At 40.2% G+C, this 27,596-nt stretch overlaps 2 protein-coding genes across 8 annotated transcripts in view; both read left to right on the top strand.

The window, feature by feature from the left end:
* Positions 1–3: 3 nt before the first annotated feature.
* On the top strand, positions 4–11,259 carry armt1 (acidic residue methyltransferase 1). Of its 3 annotated transcripts, none has more exons than XM_008116679.3 (5): positions 4–191; positions 4,194–4,299; positions 6,992–7,227; positions 7,444–7,609; positions 9,276–11,259. In XM_008116679.3, exons 1-5 carry the CDS (start codon positions 19–21, stop codon positions 10,029–10,031), a joined length of 1,437 nt encoding a protein of 478 aa, XP_008114886.1. In that variant the 5' UTR covers positions 4–18; the 3' UTR covers positions 10,032–11,259. The 3 variants fall into 3 exon arrangements, with proteins under 3 accessions (XP_008114886.1, XP_003224736.1, XP_062833454.1); XM_003224688.4 differs by having other exon boundaries at positions 49–204; XM_062977384.1 differs by lacking the exon at positions 4,194–4,299 and having other exon boundaries at positions 122–204.
* Positions 11,260–15,372: 4,113 nt separating this feature from the next.
* ccdc170 (coiled-coil domain containing 170) overlaps positions 15,373–27,596 on the top strand; it is an 86,637-nt gene continuing 74,413 nt past the window's right edge. For 2 of the 5 annotated variants that reach the window (XM_016995885.2, XM_062977321.1), the window contains exon 1: positions 15,375–16,397. In XM_016995885.2, the coding sequence (XP_016851374.2) occupies positions 16,257–16,397 (141 nt within the window). In that variant the 5' untranslated portion in view covers positions 15,375–16,256. Of the gene's footprint in view, positions 16,398–27,596 lie in introns of all 5 variants that reach the window. The other 3 variants (XM_062977310.1, XM_062977332.1, XM_016995883.2) reach the window with 3 other exon arrangements.

The following is a 27,596-nucleotide window of genomic DNA, read 5'->3' as shown; positions in this document are numbered from 1 at the left end:
TGCTCCCTCGCCTCCGGAATGGTCCGTTCCCGAGCGCCGACCCAACCGCTCAGCCAATGGGAACGGGCCTCCCTTGGAAATGGCACGACTCCGCCGGGTGTGCGCTCGCGCGCATACGTGACGGGCGGAGATGGCGTCACAACGGCTGAAAATGGCGGCGCAGGCGTCCTCGCTGCCGGCTTCGCTCGCGGGCAAGTATAAGGGGTGCGTCCCGTTTCTCCCGCCTCGGATTCTCTAGGGAGCCTCCTCCTTCGGTCCGGAGGGGAGGGCAAGGGCCACAGGGCAACGGCGCGAAGAGTTTTATACCCGGCGGTTCATCTACATCAGGCATGGGCCAACTTGGGCCCTCTCTCCAGGTGTTTTGGACTTCAACTCCCACCATTTCCTCACAGCCTCAGGTCCCTTCTTTCCCCCCCCTCTGCCGCTTAAGCCCAAATTGGCTCATGCCTGATCTACATTGTAGATGCTACGTAAATTGACACCATTTGAGTGAGGACTCACGCCTATAGAGTCGTGGGAGTTGCATTGATAGAAAGCCTTTACCCATTTCTGCCAAAGAGGACCGATGCCTCACCAGACTTCAGCTCCCAGCACTCACAAGCATTGAGCCATGGTGGTTAAAAGTGGGGTCAGACCACATTAACTCGCCAATTCCTTCCTGGTCGCGCGGCCTCTTTTGCATCTCTGCCTCAATCCCAAACTGATTTTTCTAAATTTCTGTTTTGCACAGGAAGACTGCGTAATTGGAGGAAGGGGTTTAACACCTGATGAGATCGTTAATGCTATTCTTTATCACGACAGCTCTGTGCTTTGATCTTTTGTGAATAATAGTAATAACAATAATGACATTATTCTAAAGTGAAGATCACATTCCAGGGTCTCTCCATTTCAATATTAGGTTTTGGCTTAGTCCCTTCCTAGGTTGACAGCACAATCCTAAGCATTCTGTTCAGAATCAAAATTGCCTGTGTTTGGTAAAGCTTGTTGCTCGGTGCCTTTGATTTATTCAGAAGAGAGTATGTCATGGCCTTCCCCTGAGGCCGAGAGAGAGTGACTTGCCTGAGGTCGTCCAGTGGAGTCCCCAGTGGCGCAATGGGTTACAGCTTGTGCCCACAGGACTGCTAACCGAAAGGTCAGCGGTTCGAATCCAGGGAGTGGGGTGAACTCCTGTCTGTTAGCTCCAGCTTCCCATGTGGTGACATGAGAGAAGCCTCCCACAGGATGGTAAAACATCCAGGCATCCCCAGGTCAACGTCCTTGCAGACAGCCAATTCTCTCACACCAGAAGTGTCTTGCAGTTTCTCAAGTTGCTCCTGACATGAAAAATAAACCCTAGCAGATTTCCATGGCGAGGAAGTAGAGATTTGAACCCAGGTCTCCAGAGTCCTAACTCAATCCTCAAACTTGAGACCATGAACAACTTTTCTCCTTGTATCCTTCAGCTGCATTCATTCCAAAAGATTTTGCCCTCAGTGCTCTGAGCAAGAAAGTGCTTGGGGGTGAGGTGTGCTTCCAAAAATGAGGAGGAAGTAGAAAGAGGCCTACCACTAAGGATTGCCTTGCTTTGTGTTGTGATAAAATGTAAGAAAGATAGAGGACAGTGTTCTGCAATGTCAGTTAAAATGCCACTTCCTGATGTGCCTCTTTTCAACCTACTAAGGAAGTACCTACATTATTGCTCACAGACCAAGTATGGGAAATCTAAAGTTCTGGTTCCTTAGAATACTTTTCCCCATGCCTATGGCCCCTCGATGAACATGCTTTACAACAGGTCAGAAGCTTCTAATATCTGTGGTTGCCATTCCATCACACATTGTCCTGGTCCACTCATATGTCTTCTATTTCCCTAAAAGCACAAGTAAGCAGATAAGCCATTTTATATTTTACCATTACCATCTGCTATTAAAGTTTTTAACGCCAAGACAGCTACCCAGTTGCTCTATGCTTCCAGCATCTGGATTGGTGGTTTAATAGCTAAGCAAGGCAAACAGCAAGCATGTTTTTTGAGAGCCCTCTTCCAGTTTCCCAGATGTGTGATATCTTGCATCTTTTTGCTAGAATCCAAGACCCCCCCCCCCCCCCCTGGTCAACAAGAGCTTGGTGGTGGGCTCTTAAATATTGGCTTAAGGTTAGTGTTTTTAGTTTGGGCTCAGGTCTAATTCATCATCTAGTCTCTGGTTTAAGTTTAATTCTTTAAAAAGGCCTCATCAGCCTTCCTTTATCCCTCTTAATTTACCTTAGCTTCGACATGGCACTTAAATTTGTTAAATGAAGACTGTGGGACATTGCCTTCTGTGAGCTGTGTTGTTGCTCATATTTTTTGTTCCTCAAGTGTACTGTTTATACACTATGCTGGGCTTCTCCATGGTGCATATTATCTTAAGAACTTGACTGCTGCCAAATATTGTTGCCTATTCTCCAAGGCAAGATCAAAGAATTAATGAGTGAGACATTATTTCTATCCTACCCTATCTCCCCAGTGGGGACTCAGGGGGCGGCTTACAACATATAGAGAGATAAATATTGAATGCCATATAAATATACATAAAAACATAAACCAAAAAATAAAACCCAATTTACATTTACACAAGCAACAAAGAAGCAGACAATTGAACAAATTCACATTATAACCATTTCATATTTAACAGATTTAAAATTGAGCGTTTAAAAGATTAAAAGCATTTAAAAGCCAAATCCATATTCCATTTCTTCTTGTCCATTTGTACAAAGTATTTTAAGTGTCCCCTCTCCATATGCCTGCATGCACAGAAAGGTCTTCAGTTGTTTTTTAAAGGACTGTAAAGAGGAAGTCATTTTGATCTCCCTCGGGAGACAGTTCCAGAGATGGAGCGCAGCTCTTTCTCTCATTCCCATACTTGAGATGGGGGCAGGACCAAGAGTAGGACCCCATCTGCTGACCGTTGTGCCTGGGTGGGCTCCGAAAGGGAGATGCGATTGGCCAGGTAATTTGGACCTGAGCCATTTAGGGCTTTAAAGGTTCCAACCAGCACATTCCATTTCGCCCGGTAGCAAACTGTGAATCAGTGCTGCTGTTGTGGCATGGGAGTGGTTCCCTCCCTGTACAGAGCTTCTGTTAGTAGTCTGGCTGCAGATTTTGTACCAGCAGAAGCTTTCAAGTGCTCTTGAAAGGTAGCCCCACGTTGAGCGTGTTGCAGTAATCCAAGCAGGATGTGACTAAGGCATGGGCTATCGTGGCCAGATCTGGCATCTCAAGGTATGGGCACAGCTGGCACACAAGTTTTAACTGTACAAAGGCACTCCTGGCCACAGCCAACTCCTGGGCCTTCAGGATCAGCAATGAATCCCAAGATCACCCCCAAGCTGCAGACCTGTGTCTTCAGGGGGAATGTTACCCCATCCAGCACAGGTTGTATCCTTATACCGATCGGTCTTTTGACTGACCAAGATGTAACGTGTTCCCCTCTGAATTGCTTAGAAGTAGATTTGCGGGAGCCTCATATAACACAGGACTTTGCCGATGCAATAACCAGGAAGTTGTATGTATGAATCACATCTTATTGTCCTGCAGTTTTTATAAGCAGGCTCGACAACATATTAATCCACTACTGAAAAACTTACCTGGTAAATCAGTCCAATTGTATGTAAAGTTTTTGTTGGGAGATAATCTCCCCCACGCGATTTTGCACAACTGGGCCATTTGCTTGCAAAGGGTGAAATTTCATGGCATACATTGGAAATCTTAAATAGGCAGTCCAAGTTACATACATACCCGTCCCTGTGCTATTCAGAGCTAATATATATATATATATTTGGCTGGAGTTGCATTTTAAAAATGTACCTGTTTTGACTTATATGCAAATACAACTTAAGAACAAAGCTACAGAACCTGTCTTGTTCATAACTTGGGGACTGCCTGTACTTTGTTAATGCATTCATTTTCAACCTACATTTTTTTCTGCGCAAAATGCAAGAAAAAAATCAGTGCAAAACATTTTCTACTTTTTTCTTTATGGCCATTTTGTGAGAGGAACAAATAAGGCTGGTTTAGTTCTCATCACAAACCATGATTTATCCTGCTGCAACACACATATTTTTTAAATAAAAATAATAATTTAAAATGAAATGTTTTCTAGATTTCATTTACCTGGTAACCCTTCTGACCATTTGTGAAACCTATTATTTGCAAACCTAAAATAAATTTCTCTTTATAGATCCTTTGCGTATGTTACAATTACAGACAGACTGCCTCTTATCCTAACTAAAGTTATTGATACTCTACATAGACACAAAAATGAATTCTTTGAAGAATTTGGAGAAGTAAGAAATTTATATTTTTCATTCTTTTTAATGTAAGAACATTTTGCTATTATATTGAACGTTATTTGTCCTTTTGTCTCTTCATCTTCCCGGGAGTTCTTCAGTCTCCATGTTTGTTATATCAGACTTTAATGCTTCTTTGTTTTTAGTATCAGTTGGCTGTTTTTGGAATGTATTCTTTGTCCTTCACTGTAGTATAGACTTAATTTATTTACTTTCTGTATGACAAACCAATTTTTATCTTTCTATTTTGTTGTTGTTTTTCTTTTTCCCAAAGAGACAATGAGATAATAAATGACTCATTGATGTTATAGCTGGTAGTGGCGGTGACAATATTTCAAGTACAGTAGAGTCTCACTTATCCAAGCCTTGCTTATCCAAGCCTCTGGATTATCCAAGCCATTTTTGTAGTCAATGTTTTAAATATATCATGATATTTTGGTGCTAAATTAGTAAATACAGTAATTACAACATAATATTACTGCGTATTGAACTACTTTTTCTGTCAAATTTGTTGTATAACATGATGTTTTGGTGCTTAAGTTGTAAAATCATAACCTAATTTGATGTTTAATAGTCTTTTCCTTAATCCCTCCTTATTATCCAAGATATTCACTTATCCAAGCTTCTGCCGGCCCGTTTAGCTTGGATAAGTGAGACTCTACTGTAGTTTTGAATGATGAGAAGACTTGAACCAATCTGGTGCTAAAGAATTCTAAGTGGTAATTTAGAAAACTCAGATCCGTGAGAAAGTATTGGCCTTATGGCAGAGCCAAGAACTGGGAATTTGGATATTTTAGGAAAGAATGGTTAAATATTTGAATAGTTTTTTTTCCCAGAGAAAGATTTGGAAGGCTGTGAAAGGGATAGAAAAAAAAGGGACTAATACTGAAGGCCTTGGCAGAAAGCTTTCTGTGGCTTATTTGTGTTCTTTGTAGAGAAATGGCAGCAGTTGCAATTCACATGTTTCTGTATAACATTAGTTACCCAAACTTGGGTCTTCCAGGTGTTTTGGACTTCATCTCCCAGAAGCTCCAGCTAGCTTGACCAGCTATTGAGAACTTTTGGAGATGAAGTCCAAAACACCAGGAGAACCCAAATTTGGAAACCACTGCATTCGAGTATGCCTTTTGTTATTTGTTAGGGATCCTATATTGCATTTATAAATGGGAAGAAGCAATAAATTTAGTAAAAACAATGGGATAACATGGAGGGGCATGCATATTCTCTTTGGAAAATTCAGTCCCTTTGGAAAAGGCATTTCATAATATTTATTTGTTGTTGGCTGACTGGAATAAGTTATAGAAGGGGGAAAGAAAAAGAGGCACCCCCCTTTAATGGTACAAGACAAAGATTTACTGCTAACTCTAATTTTGAATGCATTACTGCTCAAAAAAGGTGAGAGGTTGTGACAGGATAGATCTTTTTTCCTCTCTTCCTGTTGAAACCTTTCACTATAATGAGGAAATGAAGATGCTTTTCAATTCATTTTGCCCATTCTCACCACTCTGATGTCAGCTCTAAGATTTTACAATCTTTAACAGGAGTCAGACAAATAAATCCTCCTTTCTTTCTCCCCTCCCCTCTTAGTATTGTTTCAACACTATATAGATTATGAAAGCATTGAATAAGATTCTTGGGCCTTGTTTTTCTCAAACATTCTTTCTGTTTCAATTTTCAAAATGACATACTGTTGCCTACTTGGAGAGTCATTCACATAATCAGAGCTTGCTATTTTATTCATGGTGGCCCATTTATCAGCCAAACTGGCAAGCACTAGACACACTGAAGTTCTGTATTCGAAATAACTACAGTCATCTCAGCTAGAGTAGGGGTCACAGGACTCTTGCAAAAGTGAAAACACACAGATAAAAAACAACTATATTTTTACCTGAGATAACTTCTCTCTTGGAATGTCTCTAGGTCATGCAGTATGACTTTATAGTCAACTTCCACCAAGAAATTCCTAGAAAGAACATTTTAGTCAAATATGTAAAGTCAAACTCACAAATGTGGAAGGCTGACTGTACTAAGTCCAGCAACAAAATGCTTCTGTTTGATGGCTCCAGATAGCCCCAAACATGAAACTTGCAGTCCTGTTTATGCTTCTCAATATAAAGTGGGATGTGTTTCCAGGATAAGCAAGGTATAACATGATATCCTCCCGTAGCCTTTCTGCAACCATGTTATTTATTGCTAGAATGTTGCTAGCCTCAAGTCTGAATACTTTACAGCTATACAATTGAGAGTGTGCAGTGCTTGAAGATACAAAGGCATTCTCACAATTATTTCCCCCATACCCAATAAAATAATGTCCCAGATGCACAGACACCCATAGCGAAGAATGACATATTTGCATTAGGTATAATTTCTGCTTTGTGCAAATATCAGCCCTGCCGCTCTTCCTTCAATATAATCAACAGATTTCTTGGGGTAATTTTGTGTCTTTAAGAAGAAAAAAAACCTATGTGGTTAAGCTCAGGGACAATGTTGACATTCCTGATGAGTCACTGTTAATAAAATGGAGGTCTAGTTCTGTGTGCAATCTGAAACAAATTTGGATTCTGGGAAATTGAAATTTTCCATCTGTTTGAATGAATGTTAGGTACATTATATTTGATTTCCTTTTTAAAAAAAGATTACGAATGCACACATATTGAATTGAAGACATTATCTTCCTACCTCATTCCAGAAAGGTCTTGAAGCAGAAAAGCATGCTATCGCTTGTCTTTCAAAGCTACGGAATGAACTGCAGACAGACAAGCCATTGACTACCTTGAAAGATAATGGCCCTGACGCTACACTGTGGAACCAGTACTTAGAATATCATAAAAATTTATCAGACGAACCCCCAAGTTGGTTTCAATCTCCTTGGTTATATACAGAATGTTATATGTATCGTCGAATTCATGAAGCGCTTGCACTAAGGTGAGTACATTTAATTCTCTGGTTTTTGTATGTTTTACTTGTTGGATGGGCTGGCTGAGAAAGAAAATTCAAGCAATTAGAACTGAGTAGTATGTGTCCTTAATGCAAAATGAGTTATATACGTATAATGTATTTTATGTTATTAAAATAACAATAGGTGCTGTTCTCAGCTTTTACTATCAAAAATTATGTGGTTTTCTTCTTGCTTTGCTTTAGTCCACCAATCAGTGATTTTGATTTCTTCAAAGAAGAAAAAGAGCGTGCTTTCTTTGACTCTCAGGATGCTATTATTATTTTAAGTACTTACTTGCAACAAATGTTGAAGAATATACAGAATCTAAATGAAAAAATGCTAAAAGAAGAATTACTTAAACTAATTCAGGTAAATTAATACTTTTTAAATACATAGTCTGTTGTTCATACCCTTACTGCAAACCATTTTAACTTTACAGTTTGTAAAAATGATTTTATATAAATCAACAGAAGTACAAAATGTTGAAAAACTACCGTGACCATCAGAATACATTTAAATAAGTTAAGGTCTTGGAAATGTTTCAACTTAACTTTTCTCAGCAATGATAACAATGTTTGAAAAAGCAAAAAGAATCTATAATATTACTAAATGCTCTGAATACTTAGAATCCATGAGAAATGCCCTCAGCGTGATCCACACTGGAATTTGCTGAACATCTAAATAATAAATAATTCTCTGCTATTTATTCTCAACTACCATATATACTTGCTATAAGTTGATCTCATGTATAAATTAAAGGCAGGTTTTAGGGCCAAAGTTGTGACTGTTGCCACCATTTTCCTACCTAGGCATTCAAATATGTTTTTCGCTATTTTATTTAGATAAGGGTTTTGGTTCCCTGTTTTTAATAGAAGTTGAGGAATGGTACTCTTAAAAGCACACAAACACACATACAAGCAGTCCCCAAGTTACAAACAAGATATGCTTTGTAGGTTTTTTCTTAAGTTGAATTTGTTTGTAAGTCGGAACAAGTCCATTTTTTAAGTGTAACTACAACCGTATATAAAATAGCTTTGGATGGCTTAGGGAAGGGTGAGCATCCCTGTGGTGTTTGTTTTGCTGTCTGTGCCCCTGTTTAGAAGATTTCACCTCACTTTCTGTCCCTGTGAGAATTGGATTTTGAAAATATTGGCTTGTTGTGGAAACTGATTGGTGATAAAGCTTCAGCGGAGACCTTTTTTCCCATGTTAACTCTTCCAGGATTGAATTACCCTTCCTAGGAGTAGATTTCTTTCATTTCCTTTTGTCTTTCCCCCATTCTTAACTATGAGTTGTTTGTAAGTCAGATGTTTATAACTTGTGGGCTACCTGTGTTTTATAAAAACCAACCTCTTATTTGAGTAGAGTGGCAAAAAGAAGAGCTTAGTCTGTCCTCGAAGAATTCAGCGGGAGCATCGGCCCTCTCTATTCTCTCAGCATCCCTTTGAGGAGAAGCACCAAAGTGCCACCACCGCTGCAGCCATTTTCTCACCCAGACATTCAAAAAGGCCAGAGGCAGTGGGATGGCGAGAATAGTAAAGACAAAGAAACTTGTTTTAGTTTCTCTTGTTTTAAGCTCTCACCTTTTGCTACTCTACTCAGAGAAGGAATTGTTCATTTTTTGATCAGAGCTAAAGTACAGTACATTCATTGACCTGTGGATAAATTGTCCCAGGTTTTTTGTTTTGTTTTGTTTTTTGATGGGGGTGGTGGTTAATGTTGTGACTAAAAGTTCTAGACTTATACACAAGTATATATGGAACTATTCCACCATTGTTAATTCATAAAATAACATGGATTTTCCTTTTGTTTGTAATTTTTCATTACTAGTAAATGTTGTTACCAAGAAGCTGAGGCTCAGCTATGATTAGCTTCTGTTTAAGAATTTGGATGGTTGGCGTTTGAAGTTATCAGTCAGATCATAGGCCAGATTACATTTTTAAGGCAGATTATTGAACTGGTGTTTGATTTATAACACAGTTAAGATTCCATTCCTCACAGAAAATAACCAGCATTTTTCTTTCCTTTTCTTTAGGTATCACTGTGGGGCAATAAGTGTGACTTGTCAATTTCAGGTGGGGCAGATAATTCTCAGAAGGCTAATCCATTACAGTCCGTGGAAGAGTTAAAATCTTTTATTTTGGTGGATCACATGGAAAAAGTGTGGTCACTGCTTATAAACATGAAGAGGAAGAATGCACAGACTACTAGGCTTGATATAACCCTGGATAATGCTGGCTTTGAGCTTATTGCTGACCTTGTATTGGCTGACTTTTTAATATCCTCAGAATTAGCTAATGAAATTCATTTTCATGGAAAAAGTATGCCATGGTATGTGTCGGATACTACAAAACGAGACATGAACTGGGTAATTAAACAAATGCAGTCAGCTAATCACAAGTGGATGTCTCGGTGTGGGGTCTCCTGGGAGGGTTATAGGAAAAAAGGAAGTTGGATTTATCATGATCATTTGTTCTGGACTTTGCCTCATGAATTTTCTAGTATGGCTCAAGTTGCTCCTGACTTGTACACTGAGTTACAGAAGTCAGATTTAATTATTTTTAAAGGGGATCTGAACTATAGGAAATTAATAGGTGACCGAAAATGGGAATTCACTGTGCCATTCCATCAAGCTTTGAACAATTTTCACCCTGCTCCTCTCTGCAGCTTCAGAACGCTAAAGTGTGATATTCAGGTTGGGTTGAAACCAGGGCAGGGTGAACAGCTGACAAACACTGAACCTGACTGGATGATCATCGGGAAGTATGGAATAATTCAGTTTGATGCTTGATGAGCAGGATATGCACGCTACTACTGGCCAAATGCTATTGGTGGCTAAAAGGTGGAAGACCACTAGCTTTAAGTGTGCATGTTCTCTTTTTTATAGGTCTTCAAAAATGAATGTGCAATTACGACACTTTATGAACAATATTTTCTGCTATTTATCTGAAAATAAGAAATATTTTAAAGATTAAATTATTTTAAATATTTTATGTGACAGAGGAAAGACATCAGACAACAAGAGTCGTCTTAATAATTTACTTGCATCTGGCATTTGTTTGTTTTAACATACTCTTGGCTAACTATTGCACTAGTACATAGCTTTTACTTTGGCCTTTCTGCGACAGAAGTCTTATTTTACAGTGGTTTGAAGTGAAATTGTTAGTAGACTTGATTATCTTAAATAAATTGACTGAAATGGCATATATAAAAAGGCTTTGAATAATTTATCTGGCATGGGAGTTTTATGCATTGGTCCCAAGTACTTGAAAGAAGCCTGGGTAAGAATAGTGTCCTTTCCTTTCTAACTATGCTAGGCATTGCCAAAGAACCCAGAACTCAAGGCAAATCAAAGACAGAAAATTTTCCTAAATGATTAATAATTCTGTGGGATATATCTTTTCTTTGCTGTCCATACTGAGAATCATTCCTTACAATGCCTGTTAAAATGTTATCAGTCATTACCATTGTCTAGTTGCATACTGAAAGATGTTATATGATGAATCAACATCACCTTTTTATCTCATGGATAGTACAGTTAGAATTTCCATTAAGTTTATAAATGGAAAAAGCATCTTGATCATTTCCCAATATTATTTTTAATGACCATTGTTTTAGAAACTTAAGTATACACTGTTTTTCTAAGTTTTTCTAAAGATTTTGGTTATGCTTTGCTATATTTGGTTAGTTCATTTCCTGAACAAACCTGTGTTCATCTATCCTCTATTGTTTATGTTAGCCGCCCCAAGTCCCTATGGGGAGATGAAGGCGGGATATAAAAATAAAGATTATTATTATTATTATTATTATTATTATTATTATTATTATTATGTAGAAGCCTTTTTAAAAGATTTTTCTCCATCTAATTTACAGAAGGACTAAAATATCAGTGAGATTCAATGTTATGTGAATGTATATAATTTACATTTGTTCAGCTATTTCGTTTTAATGTATATTGTGAACCATTTTAATTCCCGTATTGCAAGAAAGCAAAATAAAATTCAAATAAATTTGCTTAAGATTTTTAGGGTAATAAATATAATCAGATCACTTTCAGATATTTAAATGCTTTTCTTAGTGAATATGTTTTCCTGCCATTTGAGTAGCTTAATTCTAATTGTTAAGATTCCTATTGGAAACTGCACATTTTCTAACTTTGATTATAACCAAGATTATAACCAAGGTTTGAAGCTGACATTGAGCAAACTCATGTAGACAATAGGTCTCATGCTGGTTAGTTGAAAACAGAAACAAAAATTTCTCATGGTTATAATAGTAGAGAATATCATGCAAGCTTAGTGCTTGTTCATGTAAACCTAAAAAGAATTTTTGGAATACAGACTGTCAGGCTCAAGAAGTGTATCTAATATGATGAGACCTAAATGTTTTTTTGTGTTATACAACCCATTGGGAAGAACACTTCATTTACATTTATTAATTACCTCTTATCCTGCTATTTCAGTACATTAATTAAAACCATTAGTTATATCAAAACCAAGAACAGCAGTTGAGTGCTGTTAAATTAGTTCTGCATGGCAAGCTCCAAGAGCAGGATCAACTGTGATTACAGGTGTATTTATCGCCATGCCACCAGTCTCCATGGCACCTGTGGACCGTCAAAAACTAAACAAAATGTTGTATTTGCTAAAGAACTTGAGAGTCTAAATGTTGACTGAGAGATACAACACATCCCAAACCACTTTTAATTTCATTTCTGTTTTATAGTGACCTGAAAGAAAACCTATAATGGGGTTTTCTTGGTAGAATTTATTCAGGTTTTTTTTGGGGGGGGGAGGTGCCCCCTCTAAGACTGAGAAAGTGTGACTTGTCCAAGATCGTCTAATTGTTTTTTATGCTGAGGGTGGTTTCAAGTCCTGTTCTCCTAAGCCCCACCTACACTCCCAGATAATGCAGTTTGAAACTGCATTATATAGCAGTGTAGATGGGGCCTCGGTGCCCTGGTCCAACACTTATTTCATAGGAACGTAAAATCTAGCACAGCTTAATGCTCTGTGTTAGAATTCCCTGTGTCCACAAAAATAAAACACCATCAAATATAATGTTCCACTGAATGCAATTATCTTGTTTCCTTAGTCTCCATTTTTAAGATGTTAAAATATTTTTCCATGTCATACAGAGATACGACTTTTTAATTTTCTGAATTTTATTTTTTAAAACTTATAAACAAGTTTCACTGATGTTACGAGTAGAATGCTACTTTGTAATAAATCTTGTGGACTTTAATATTTAATTGTCAACATAAACTTTTCTTATCTGTCTGTAACATCCTTTCCAAGGTTCTGGATATTATCACAGACAAGCCAAAGCAGTCCATATGAGGAACAAAGGCTTTGGTCTGTCCTTCTCTCTGTTTTTTATTAATAGAAAAGATAGTTTCCCTTTTGGAAAACAAATTGGCACACTTTAAAAAGCCAACGGAAAAATATCTGAGGGTCATGAAAATCCCACACTCCCACTACCAATAATGTTTAAAGAAATGAATTGTGGACTTTGATGGAAGCTAGTCCAAGCAGAAATCTGAAATTGTTTTCTGAGTTTCTACAAAAAGATCCAAGGCTTATCTTAAGATTTTTAACTAAGTGTCCTAGATTTCACAAACCATTATAGACTTTTATGAGATGAAATATGATCTGAGTTGTAACCATGAATGGAAAATCTGAATTCTTCACCAGTTTGCCCTTAAGATACCTGGTTTTGATATGTACATCAAATAAGACAGGATATAAATCAATGAAAAAATAAATCCAAAACACTTGGTCTTTTAAATATAGTATAACAACCAAATACACTTTTCCCCTATCTCCTCAGCAGTTTTCCCCAGCATGGTGCCAGTCAGTACAGTCAGTCCCCGAGTTATGAACATCTCACTTACAAACAACTCATAATTAAGAGCAGGGGTGAGACGATAGGAAATGAGAGAAATCTATCCATAGGAAGGGAAATTCATCCCTAGAAGAGTTATGGGGAAAAGGAGTTTCAACTGAAGCTTTCTCACCAATCCTTGTTTCCACAACAAGCCAAAATCCAATTCTCACAGGGACAGAAAGTGAGGTGAAATCTTCTGAACGGGTACAGGCAGAAAAACAAATGTCACAGGACTGTTAACCCTTCCCTATGCTATCCAAAGCCTATATCTGTATGTGTACATGTATGTATATACAGTGTTCCCTCACTACTTCGCGGTTCACTTTTCACGGATTTGCTATTTCACGGTTTTTTAGTAAATTCCGAAAGACTATTATAAATCATAAAAACTTACAATTTACAGCCTAAGGAAGGGAGGAAGGAGAAGCCAAAGGAAGAAAAAAAGGAGGCCAAGCAGCAACAGGAGGAGAAGGAGGCGATTTATCAACATATGATTGGTTGATATAAAAATAGTGTATAACTACAAAAATAATGTATAAATATTAAAATAAATATCGTGTCCCTACTATAGCGGATTTTCACTTATTGCGGGTGGTCCTGGAACCTAACCCCCGCGATAAGTGAGGGGACACTGTATATATTTGACAAGTTACAGTTAAAATTTTCCTTTTCTGACTTACTTATAAATTCAACTTAAGAACAAACCTACAGAACTTATCTTGTTCATAACTTAGGGACTGCCTGTACACTAGTTTTGTATAACAGGGACTCTTTAAATCTGTTTTTGCTGTTAGCTCCAAATTATGAAGATAAATTGTTGTAAAGCACTGATAAGCTACAGTATAGAACTGAAGGAAAGTGTTGCCTGTACAGTCAAATATGATACAGAAGTTGTTTTCCCACTTCTGATACAGTTTTGGACTATATCTTCCAGTATGGAGAACCATTGGCCTTGCTGTCTGGGGCTAATGGGAGGTGAAACTCAACATCTAGAGCACTGCTTCTTTTAATTGAGTCCTGACCCTAAATGGGTTCCCCTCAACGTCCTGAAAAATGTGGCAACAGTAAAAGATTTCTGAACATCATCTACTGGCTGTTTTAGACATGTCCACAAATCTCTTGTGCAGTGGACTCTGCAGAAGATGCTTCAGTTCTACTTCATAAAAAGGAAAATTAGCCTTGCAAATGCTGAGTTATCAGTAAATGTTTGATTTCTATACCTATTTCATATACCTATATGCCCAGGGTCATGTAAAACTTTCTCAGGTGGAAAGGGGTCTTTAGTGGAAAAGTTTAAGAAGTCCTGATAAAGTAAATAACATTACCTTTTTATCACGCAGATAGTACATTTATAAATTCCAGTTAGTTTAATGCAGTAGTTCTCAACCCGTGGGTCCCCAGTTGTTTTGGCCTACAACTCCCAGAAATCCTAGCCAGTTTACCAGCTGTTAGGATTTTTGGGAGTTGATGGCCAAACATTTGGGGGCCCACAGGTTGAGAACCACTGGTTTAATAGGAAATGCACCTTGAACATTCTCCAAAATTACTTCTAATGATCAGGTAGAAATACAATTAGAAATGAATATGGCTGCAGCTACACAGAATTAGTGCAGTTTGACACCACATAACTGCTGTGAAATCTTGGGAGTTGTAGTTTGGTGAGGCACCAGCATTCTTTGACAGAGAAGGCTGAAAACCTTGTAAAACTACAACTTCTGGGGTTTAATTGGAGGTAAAATAGTCAACTATTATTTCTAAGATGTTAATGTCTCCTAGGGCCCAATGTATACTGCCATATAACGCAGTTCCAGGCTGCATTATATGGCAGTGTAGATGCCTTCTAGGAGAGTAGGACCAGGGTGTTTACATTTCTACAGCTATATGAACCAGCCAAGCTAAACTGCAGCGCAGGAATCCGGAGACAATGTGTTCTCAAAGGCTTTCATGGCTAGAATCACTGGGTTGCTGTGAGTTTTCCAGGCTGTATGGCCATGTTCCAGAAGCACTTTCTCCTGATGTTTCGCCCACATCTATGGCAGGCATCTTCAGAGGTTGTGAAGTCTGTTGGAGATGAGTCGTGGGGTTTATCTGTGGAATGTCCAGGGTGGGAGAAAGAACTCTTGTCTACTGGAGGCAGGTGTGGATGTTGTAATTAGCCCCCTTGATTAGCATTGAATACCCTTGCAGGTTCAAGGCCTGGCTGCTTCCTCCTTCCTGTTGAAATTGTCCACATGCTTGTGGATTTCAATGGCTTTTCTGTATAGCCTGATGTGGTTGTTAGAGAGGTCCAGCATTTCTGTGTTCTCAAATAATATGCTGTGTCCAGGTTGGTTCATCAAGTGCTCTGCTATGGCTGATTTCTCTGGTTGAGTTAGTCTGCAGTGCCTTTTCTTGATTTGCGTTTGAGCAATGCTGCTGCATTTGGTGGCCCCTCTGTAGACTTGTCCACAGCTGCATGGTATCCGGTAGACTCCTGCAGAGGTGAGAGGATCTCTTCTGTCCTTCGCTGAAAGTAGCATTTGTTGGATTTTCTTAGTGGGTCTGTAGATAATTTGTAGGTTGTTTCTTCAATAGTTTGCCTATGCAGTCAATGGTTCCTTTGATGTATGGTGAAAACACTTTTCCTTTTTACTCTCCTGGCTTGTTCTTGGCCTTGCAGCTCTTCTGATGTCCATGGCGGAGTATCCATTGGCCTGTAGGTGGTTCAGTTCACCTTGGAGGAGGTGAGGTTCGCAGATTCTTTGTGCCTGGTCTGTCAGGGCTTTGATTGTGCTTCTTTTTTGACTTGGGTGATGGTTGGAGTTTTTATGAAGATATCTATCCCTGTGAGTAGGTTTTCTGTAAATTGTGTGGCCCAACTGTTGATTGGGTTTGCGTTTTTCATTTCGGCAGCTGTATGAACCAGCCAAGCTAAACTACAGGGCAGGAATCCGGAGATACATCACTACTAACAGAGACCACACGGGGGTGGACTCCTCCTCGCGAGAATATCTCAGAGGGCCTCGCCTCCGAGCAGCCACTCCGTCGCCATGGAGACAGCGTCTCTTAGCCCCTCCTGAGCCGGGAGACGCGCGCCGGCAATTTCCCGGGAAAAGTTCGGAGGGCTCGCGCGCAGCAAGAAACGGAGAGCATGAAAAGCAGCGGCAGCCGCCCTTCCTCCTCCCCCTCTTCCTCCCCCTCCCCCTCTCCTTCCAGGCTCATCGATGTGAGCAACAATGCCCCGCTGCTGCTGCCGTCCCCCGACACCACCGTGGCGGAGCCAGAATCAGAGGTATGGACCACAGTCCTGCGTTGCTGGAGCAACGTGGTTTGGACTTTACCTTTTTTGGACCCTAGTAACCAATGCAAGGGTTGGGTTGTATGGCCATGTTCCAGAAGCATTCTCTCCTGGCGTTTTGCCCACATCTATGGCAGGCATGCGCAGAGGTTGTGAGGTATGCAAGGGCTATTAGTGCCTGGAAAGGGGGAAGCTACACTGGAGAATAATGCAGTTTGACACCGCTTGCACTGCCATGACCCAATGCTATGGATCCATGGGAGCTGAAGTTTGGTGAGGCGCCAGCACTCTGGCAGAGAAAGCTGAAGACCTTGTAAAACTACAGCTCCCACAATTCCATAGCATTGAGCCACAGCAGTTGAAGCAGGGCCAAACTGCATTAATTTTACAGTGTGGACAACAACAACAACCACCTTTATAGACCGCCCTACCTCCCTGAAGAGACTCAGGGCAGTTTCTGACAATATAGCAACCATTCAGTGCCAAAAGAAAACCATACAAACAGTTTACATCAGGGCAAGGCACATTAGGCAATATAAACAACCTAACTGTAACTTAGTTCGCCCCAGTGGCAAAGTGTGTTAAAGCACTGAGCTGGAGACTGAAAGGTCCCAGGTTCAAACCCTTGGAGCAGCGTAAGTGGCCGCTGTTAGCTCCAGCTTCTGCCAACCTAGCAGTTCAAAAACATGTCAGTGTGAGTAGATCAATAGGTACCGCTCTGGCGGAAAGGTAACGGCTCTCCATGCAGTCATGCCGGCCACATGACCTTGGTGGTGCCACATGACCTTGGAGGTGTCTACGGACAACGCCGGCTCTTCGGCTTAGAAATGGAGATGAGCACCAACCCCCAGAGTCAGACATTACTGGACTTAACGTCAGGGGAAACCTTTACCTTTAACTGTAACTTAATCAACAAAATGATGACAAATAAAATAAAGACTAAAAAAATGAAAATTAGAAATGAAAACGAAATAAAAACATAAAATACCAAAACTCTGATCAAACATACCGCTATAGAATATTCCTAGTCATTGCTGAAACAAAACACACTCTACAAACAGGGCAATGCCTTTTATTGGGCTATCAAACCTTTTTGCATTTCAGCCGGGCAATAAAGGTATAGCTCTTTTGTGGATTTGGGGGTTTGTTTTGGTGCCTGTGCAGCCCAGCTCCCTGTAGAAAGAATGCAGGTTGACATCACTTCAGAGGCCGATTCCCCGATCTTATGAGTGGGAAGGCAATTGCATTATATTTGTATTCCAAAACAAGTAGCAATGTCAAATTTGGAAAAAAAAATCCCCATTGAAACATCGCCATGAAGATAAACTTTTGATGAACCAACCTGGACACAGCAGATTATTGGAGAACACAGAAATGCTGGTCCACTCTAACAACCACCATGTCAGATGACACAGAGAAGCCACTGAAATCCATAAGCATGTGGACAATTTCAACAGAAAGGAGAAAACCATGAAAATGAACAAAATCTGACCACCAGCATTAAAAAAAACCCCTCTAAAATCAGAACAGTAAATAAAGAACAACACTCAGAATTAGGGGAATTCCAGAAATGAAACTATCAGGGCCAGTTAACACATCCCAACAAAGAATTCCCCCAGACAGGAAGCAGCCAGATGTTGAAGCTGCAAGGCTATTCAGTGCTAATCAAGCTGGCTAATTGCAACATTCACACTTGCCTCAGGCAGACATGAGTTCTTTCTCCCTCCCTGAACATTCCACAGATATTCCCCACTTGCCTAGTTTCCAACAGACCTCACAACCTGTGAGAATGTCTGCTATAAATGTGGGCGAAACGTCAGGAGAGAATGCTTCTGGAACATGACCATACAGGCCGGAAAACTCACAGCAACCTACTAACATGATCTTCTTTGGAAAACATGGAAAATATTGGCATTCAGATCTATTGTTGCAGGCCCACATAGTCTGTGACTAATAGGAATGGTTGACTGAGCACTTTCATATACAGTAGTCCCTTTTTCTTTTGAAAAAAAACAACAACCCAGTATGTTCCTTGTTGCCAGATTTCCTGTTTCTATACCTTGCAACATGCCCTCCTGCCTTGGCCTTGTGTGGTTCACTTAACTCTCTGATCTGCTTTGGTTGCTTTTTGTATAGGCCAAGAAGTGTCGTTATTTTGGGAGATCCTGAAACATTCTTTCTCAAACTTAGCAAATGCTTCTGCCAACTTTGATCAGCAGACCCTGATGGACAGTCTTTGGCAGTTTCCCAGGAAATGAACAACTTATATGCCACATGTCATTGCCTTCACTTTTATCCCCGGATCTTAAATTTCAACATGCATAACCATTTCCCTCTCCCACTTTTGAAGTGTAGATTTAGAGGTTTTTCTTTCTTTTTTTTCTTTTTTTAAAAAAAACCCAAATCAACTTGTTCAGTAGTAAATCTTTCAAAGACTTTAACATATTAAAAGACTAGTTAGTGAAACAATACTGTTAGGGATATTGTACAGCAGCCAAAGCAAATACAGAGTGGGTGGGAAGGCAATTGCACCATATTTGTATTTCAAAACAAGTAGCAATGTCATATTTGGAAAAAAAATCCCCATTCAAAAATCGCCATGAAGTATACAGAGAAACTTTTGTTACTAATGACCCATCTACACTGCATTTTAAAGAGGTTATCTTATGGCCCATCTACACTTTAAAACTGCATTATATGGTTAACGTAGACTCATATTATGTAGTTAGTTAGCCTGCATTATATGAATCTAGACCATGCATGGGTAAACTTCAGTCCTCCAAGTGTTTTGGACTTCAACTCCTGCCATTCCTAACAGCTTACTGGCTGTTAGGAATGGTGGGAGTTGAAGTCCAAAACACATGGAGGGCCAAAGTTTGCCTATACCTGATCTAGACTGACCATATAATTCAGTTTCAGTGTAGATGAGGCCACACATTTGTGGACAAAGACAGGTGAATTTTTCTCCTAACCCCCAGGCTGGATCTACACAGCCAAATAATACAGATTGAACTGCATTATATGGTCAGTATAGACCCATATAATGCAGTTTGAACTGCATTATTTCAGAAAATAGACCCAGCCCCAAACTTTTTAGTCACAAGTACCACTTTATATCCACAGGGGGCATATTCAGCTTGCATTATATCATGCCTGCTGTTGGTCAAAAATTTCCAAGCACTCTGCATATTTAGCTGTGATCAGAGTGATGTGACAACCTCAAAAGAATAACAATCCTTTTGATAATTTCTATCATTTTTATATTTTATAGCAACAGAGAAGAATGTGTGTGAGCTTCTGCTTTGGTTATATTTTGGCTCATATCTAGTCCCTAGCAAAAGGACTGGATGCAACAAAAGGACAAGGGTACAAAACATATATGTGCCATTTGTCAAGGTTTGGTTGCAGATCAGTCAGTTTTGTTTAATGTTTCATTACTTAGAACATTTAATTTCAACAGCTGCAGTGTCTTGTGTGTTATAAAGCACTGCAGAGTTTTCTTTCAATTATGTTTAGGCACAACTTGATTATTAAAGCTTATCTTTCCAAATTCAAGGACTGAACTGTTTCTTGTTAGCGGCTAGAAGAGGGAGTACATTTATCCAAGGCTTTCTCCGTTTCAGTTCTTTTATCTTTCATCAAGTTCTTAGCTTTGATCTAAAATTCAGAGAAATGCCAGAAGGTTGTTGCTCAGCTTTTTGTCAGCTCTTTCCAGAGGATGGGCCAAAGAGGTAGAATTTTATAAGTAATGTGGTGTTTCTAGTATTGTACTTTGTATTGTACACCTGTAATACAATATCCAGCCGCCACACAGTTTGCATAGAAGGATAGCATTGTTGCAGATGAGGGCATATTTCTTGTCAGAACATATTTATACTGTCGAGGGATTTCATGGCCACAATCACAGGATTGTTGTGAGCTTTCCAGTCTGTATGGCCATGTTCCAGAAGCATTATCTCCTGACGTTTTGCCCACATCTTTGGCAGGCATCCTCAGAGGTTGTGTGGTATAACACAACCTCTGAGGATGCCTGCCATAGATGTGGGCAAAACGCCAGGAGAGAATGCTTCTGGAACATGGCCATACAGCCCGGAAAATTCATAACAACTCATATTTATACTCCTATTTACTTTTTTCTATTTTGTTTCCAGAATAATTTTGGAGTTGGTTTGGGACAGTAGAAATAGATTAGAGCAGAGATGGATAGAAATAAAGGTTCAAAGACTACATTTCCCAAACTCCTTTATTTAGCATAGTTATATAAGTCATTTTAAATATGCTAGTAGATATCTGTGCGATTGATAGTAAGTAGTAAATGCTAGAATTGTGCTTTCCCATTGTTTGTCATTAGCAGCTGCAAAACAACTCATGTTCATCCTTAATTATAAATGGGAAAAGCTTGGGGTAACCAGGAGTCAGGCCTGTAGCGAGGGGGGGGGGTTAGGGGTTCAACCCCCCCCCCCCGAAATGTTTCAGGTTATTAAAAAAAACCTGGTTTGCTCATGAATTTTAACTGGTTAACCAAATCCCCATGCTAAGTCTATGAGACGTAAAACATTAAGAGTCCCTCCAGGCACTATCTCAAACAGATATTGACAGGTTTGTAGCGGGGGTGGGGGGTGCCAGGGGTTCAACCCCCCCCTGAAATTTTCACACCCCCCCCCCCCCCCGAAATTCTTTTCTGGCTACGGCCCTGCCAGGAGTAGATTAATGTATGGAAAGACTGCAAACTCTGTTCTCAGAATTAGTTATAGTACTGACAGAACAACATGTTATGCAACTGTACTAGATTAGAATGCCTATTGGGGATCCCTTATTTACAACTGTTCTGTATATCAAATACTCCCAATATTTGAGAGCACTTGAGATTAAGCCCATTGAATGCTTGAAGTCCTACTTTTTTATTAGATTATATTGTTAATGTTGTTTTTATTTTCTGCTTGTGGAAAATAGTCAATAGGTAGACTTCTCCCTAAAATCTCCCAACTGCCGTAGAATCAAGGCGTTTGATATATAAAGGCACCACAATTAACAAAGCTTCCAACAAATAAGCTCCTTTTTACAAATGCATTGTTACAGCCACCCACTTCTCCCTTTTTCCTATTCTATGTGTTATAATTGCCTTTTGTACCAACATTTCTGTTAAAGAACAAAACCCAGGAACAGACCTACTTCCTTAACTGATGTATACCTCTATTATACTTACATTAACAGAAATTGAATTTTTCCCTTATTATAACAGTAGTAATAGGAACCAAGCAGGGGAAAAGCTGGTTATAAGTTTGGGAGATTGTAAAGGTTTTGTCTTTATGCATCATGAACTTGTGCCAGAGTTCCTTCAGTTGACTCTTAAAAACATAAAGTAGCTCATTTAAGGAGCTGGTGAACACTCTCAAAATAGATGGACACTTGTTTATAGTTATGCATTCTATTTTTATAGAAATTACATATGGCTAGAAGGCAAAATGCCACACTTTTAATCACCATTATGTTCATTTTTTTTTGCAAGAGAAGCAAAACTTGAGAGTGTTTAATGAAGAACTACTGAGAATTAAACTACAGACATTTATGAAATAGAAACTTCTAGATGATTTATTGATGTAAAGCGAAAAGCATTTTTATTGTAAGAGCTGTTCAGCTAATTTTAAGCAGAGGCTGGATGACCGTCTTTTAGGAGAGCTGCAATAGTGTCATTCTCTATGGCAGAGGGTTGACTAGATGTCCCTTTGTGGTTCCTTCCTCTATGGTTTGTTTATTCTGCTCAGTTTTTTGCAGCCAAATGTGGCTGCTTAGCTGAGTCAGGTGTATGTGCAGGAGAGGAAATACATACGTGTATGATAGTATTTACGGATTGTGTGTTACTTCATTCATTAATGATATTTCTATGTAGGAAAAAAAAATTAACTTACAAAACTTTAGTAAAATTATGAACTTCTGCACATTATTTTACATGACTAGCTTGTTTAGATTGTCGGTACACAGCATAAAACTCTTCCTTCCTATGGTTTAATTGATTTTGTGGTAATATTGACCAGCTTGAACATTATCAGGAAGGTAATATTTCCATCGATTACATATCCTGTCCATTACTCTTAAAAGCTGCTGAGCATGTGCTGCCACAAAAGTACATTACAAACAATTCTTGGGTGATAAAAGAATTATTTCTTGTAGTCATAGCTGAATTAGGCCCTTTGTTTTAAAATCATGTCAAGATAATTATCTTGTCAGAAGATTTTAAAAAGTGTTGACTGTTTCCTGAAATAAATTCACGTGTATTATGTTTGTTTGTTCGTTGGCTGTTTGGTTTGTACCACAAAGGCTCCTACCTGACTTAATGGAACTAGACCCAATTTGTACACATACCCTTTACTATCCAACTTCAAATAATAGCCACACTACAAATACAAATCAACCCCTTTCTTGGCCAGTGCTGAGGGAAGGGAACAAAGTACAGTAGATTAGTTGCTGCTAGGTAATCATGATAAGTTTCCAATGTTTTGGCATCTAATTTGCACATATGCTGCACCCATATGCACCAGCACACAGGTAGCAAGGGATGGACGGCACTTGTCACTGCCAAGAGCAGGGTTTGGCAGCCACACTCTCTCCCCCTCCCTCTTGGCTCTCTCAACACCCCACAGTGCTAGTTCAGGCTGTGGTGTATGTGCATATGAAGGGATTCAAAGTTCCATGTGTCCTGCCCATTTTAGGGACAGTGGTGGCCTATTGAGCTAACATACTGCCACTATCAGTCAAGCTGGCAGAGCACCTCAGGAGGAGGACGACCATGGCAGCACCCACCTCAGTGGCCACCGATTGCCTCCACAACTCCAACATCCAGATGAGGGGGTCTCATGCAGCAGCTCAAGGGTATGAATTAGACCTGTGCCAGTGCCATCCTTGAGGCACAAACTGGGCTACTTGCAACGATGGATGAGCTGATGAATAGGGAAAGCAGAACAGTGGAGGGAGGCTGCCCATGGTCTTCTAGCCCCAGCCATAAAAATGGATCTGCAGGATACCTGTTCTCAAGGGACAGGAACCTCACTCCCACATCAGGTCCTTCCTCTTTTGTAGAATATTATACATCACGTGCCTAGAGAGAAATTACCAAGCTCTGAGGAGACCTGATAGAGGGCCCTTCCAAAAAGGCCCAAAACCTATGTTAGGTAACAGGTTTACCAGAGGTCTCCAAGTGACACCTCTGGAAAACCCAGATGAATCCAAAGTAAACTGGATTTTCCCAGTTTACTTTGGATTAATTATATGCCTCAACATATCTGAGCCTGCCTGAAAGATCTGGGTTTGAAAGACCCTCCCATGGGAGATGGCCTCACCCGCAGTCACCATTCTCCACCCCTATGTAGCCTATTTCAATTTCTATAATGCACCCTAAACCCATTTCCCCAATATACTCTGACACCCATTTCCCCTTCCCAGTGCATCTGCCCAGCTAGTTGCCAGCTTCCATCCCACACCTCACAGTGCACATTACTCTCTCCACCGCTCACTGATCTAGGGATTGAAGCACATTACATAGCTTTTAACAGCATGTAAAAATAAATTTATTTTACAAAGTATTTCAGGCTGAGAATTGTGTACATATCTGAGGGAGGAAAGTTGGTGAAAAAGCAGTGAGAATCATGGGGGATTCACAGGGCACATGATACTCACCTGCAGGGTGGCAATCTTTTCAACTGGGGTTCCATGCACCCAGAGTTCATGCAGCTGATTGACAAAGCATAGCTGCCTCGACCTGTGTCACTCCAGTGCTTCAAAGAACCAGGCCTTAACCACATTAAATTTAAAGTGGCATTGGCACCTGGTTCTTTGGAAACCCTGTTGTCTGAGGCCCGGGACAGCACCCAAAACAGTTGAGAATGGAGATTGGTGTTGCTCATTACTCTTTGGACAGCATGAATCTCCAAAAGTGTGTCAAGGAGGATGCTCCCCTCCCTACAAAATGTAATCCTCCTTAGGCAGGTATAAGCTCCAGTAGGGGGAAGAGGTATGATTGACCACTAGGGCCATCTCTGTACCATTCCTGGCATGGCTAAGGCAGTTGTTGAAGTATTCCTGCCTCTCATTAAAAGTGCCCTGGTAAGGCTTCATGAGCCAGGGCCTGATGGGGTAGGTATCTTCTGACAGTCGCAGTGGCTCTATCTGGACTCCCCTGGTGGTGATGATGGGATTGTCTGGGACAAATATGCCATCCACTATGAGCTCGTTGATGTCAGAATTCCTCAACATGTAGACATCATGTGTGCAATTCGATATCAGTGATTCAACCTCCTAGGCTAACTGTTCCACGTTTGAATCAGAGCTGCTGATGGGACTAGGACACATGGGCTGATGTATCCCATTGGTTGCTGTTTCTGACAACTTATCTATTGCAGTGCACATACTGACTGGATTGGGGCACAGGGAGGGGCTGACATACTCACCTCCTGGGCATTTCTGAGGTATGACAGTTCATGGTAGCAGCATCATCTCTGTAGCCAGGACACAGGTGATGAAAACATTGCCCATAGTCGCCCTTCTGACACCAAGCTGTTGTGCTACCAGTTGATAGGAGCATCTGTTGGCCAGCATCTAGATGATGATGGCCATACTTTTTTCATGAGTATTGCTCTCTTCATGTGTTTGTTACCTCTGGATAACTCTGGGGCAATCACCCCTATGATCCTGTGGAAGATGGGACATGGCATTCAAAAGTGCTAGAACCACTGTTCATCCTCCCATACATTCCCTGCTGATTGGGTACACCGACCACCACCATGGAGTCCTGGCGGCTAGCAGGGGCATACATGTATGATGCAGCTGTCTGAGCCATGGCTGTTATGTAGGCATCTAGCATATCCCTGGCTGGATGATGTGAAGGAAGCCTTCCTGCTCTGCTCCCCGCTAGCATCACCATGGTGTGAGTGGAAGATCCATCCTCTGTAGCACCATGATTTGTGTTTTATGCCATTATTGGTGCCATTTGAAGTTCTTGGGGATATCCTTGGCTGAGTGGAGTGAGGGTTGAGGGGAGGGTAACTGCTTCTCCTGTGGAAGCATCTGCTGCCAACCAATGGGGCCAGCTGTGGGAAGGGGCAATCCACCCCTGGCACCCTTGACATTGCTGCTCATGTGCGTCAGCAGATCTCAGCAAACCATTTAGGAAAAAACAGCACCACATTTTCCAGCAGCTTATCCCATTACTAATATTGTAGTTTCTGGGCTCGGATCAACTCACTATTAATGGATCTTTGTGGCCACTGTCCTAGCTTTGAACTGGTTTATGGGGTGCCTTTGTAGGCACTCTGCAGCAACCTGAATCACTGTAATTCACATCTTAACTTAGGCCCCTTCCACACAGCTGTATAAAATCCACATTGAACTGCATTATATGGCAGTGTGGATTCAGGGCCTTTCCAAAAAGCTATATAACCCAGAATATTAAGGCAAAAAATCCCACAATATCTGCTTTGAACTGGGTTGTCTGAGTTCACATTGCCTTATATTCAAAGCAGATAATGTGGGTTTTTATTCGGCTGCATGGAAGGGGCCTTAGATTACATGGCTGTATAGAAGAAGCCTAGGTCTTCCGTTGTAACTATGATCAATTTCCTCCAGTCATACTGGAGAACCTAGAGATTTCTATAGAGAACATGTCTCTAGGGATTTCTAGGTCCTCCAATGTGATTCTGTGGTCACCTTCCAGCAGAATTTAACCACAGAGTGTTTCTGGAAGACCTAGACATTTCTAGAGGTTTAAGAAGTGATTTCTTTATTCACATTTTTTTATTGCCATAGAGGCCGTCTGATTCTAACTCCAGCAGATGTGGGGGGCTGGCACTACTACCTATTTACTATGATATGATAGATAGATGACATAAGAACTATTAGTGGTTAGTATGCAGTATTGTATATTATCATATGATGTATGTTTACATCCAAAGAGCTCTCAAATTGTCTATGTTTATTGCTGAGATAATGACACTTTTGGTTTGGTTTTATATGTTTTGCCTATTTTTCTTTTAATGTTTCTTCGTCTTTTTTAAAAAAAGATTGTTAGTTCTAATTTTTGTTCTGGCCGCTGATTGCAATAATACAATAAAATATGATGATTCTTTCTGCAAACACCAGGTGGTGCCTTAGTCAAAAAGATATTGGGTATTTTTCTTAAAGAGCCATGCCCAAAAAAATAATTCCTGGCCTTACAAGCCAGAGCAGACACAATTTCAAGGGAAACAAACAGGGAAGGGTGAAGGGGGATTTTTCGAGCCTAATTTGGATGTGAGATAATGTTTTTAATACACTGATTGGAGTGGTAATTTGTCTTTAATTGTTTCCAAAATGTCTGATGAGTGGAGAATGCTGGAAATACTAGAGCTCATCCAATCAAATAGATAAATGCCACACATTTTTGGAGGGAGTTTGAGATGAACAGATGTTATTTTTGTATAAGCAATGCCCTTTTGTGGTTTTGGTGATGAGCTGTTTTCATAGTACAGCATCATCAACCGTTGGGGGAAACAGGCTTAGCTTCAAACTACTTGGATGAATTGCATTCTTAAGGGATTCCTTAGCAAGGAAGTTTTTCCCTCAGATTATATTGTTTTAAATTATTATTTGGGCAAGTGCAAAGCCAGTCATTGCCATGCTGTTTGTGTACGCCCTGGGGTACATTGTAGATTGTAGAGTTAATGCAGGTTGACACCAGTTTAACTGCTGTGGCTTGCACCTATGGACTCACGGAAGGTTGTGTTTTACAAGATCTTTAGTCTTCCCTGCCAAAGAGTGCTGGAGCCTTACCTTCCTACGAACCCCAGAATTAAATATCATGGCAGCTGAAGTGGTATCACATCGCATTAACTCTAGCATATATGTACCCCAGCTTTGTAAATAAACCCACAAAAGTTACTTGTCTACAATCCATCTTTACCGTTATTACTATAGTCAGTGTGCAGTGCTTTCCTGATAGCTGCAGAGAACAAGAAACAACTGTCAGGTGCTAGGAGTGAGTATAAGGACCCATCTCCTCCTCCTCCTCTCTTTATTTATACCCCACCTTTCTCCCCATGGGAACTCAAGGCAGCCAGCAATCCCACACTTTGGTCATAGTTTTAACAAACCCAATACAAAAATTTAAAAAGCAATTAAATAATACAGTGTGGATCTATACTGCCATATCTGCATGCAGATTAA

The sequence above is a fragment of the Anolis carolinensis genome, chromosome 1 (assembly GCF_035594765.1).
Source record: "Anolis carolinensis isolate JA03-04 chromosome 1, rAnoCar3.1.pri, whole genome shotgun sequence".
NCBI lineage: Eukaryota > Metazoa > Chordata > Lepidosauria > Squamata > Dactyloidae > Anolis > Anolis carolinensis.
The sequence above is the reverse complement of the archived record's forward strand: the minus strand, read 5'-3'. Positions and strand labels throughout refer to the sequence as shown.

What these genes read in the sequence shown, in the direction of transcription:
- armt1 (XM_008116679.3), top strand. Translation starts at nt 19, where the DNA reads ATGGTCCGTTCCCGAGCGCCGACCCAACCGCTCAGCCAATGGGAACGG. An exon ending in CATGAAGCGCTTGCACTAAG is followed by an intron (nt 7,228 to 7,443) that starts GTGAGTACATTT and finishes GCTTTGCTTTAG; the next exon opens with TCCACCAATCAGTGATTTTG. An exon ending in AATTACTTAAACTAATTCAG is followed by an intron (nt 7,610 to 9,275) that starts GTAAATTAATAC and finishes CCTTTTCTTTAG; the next exon opens with GTATCACTGTGGGGCAATAA.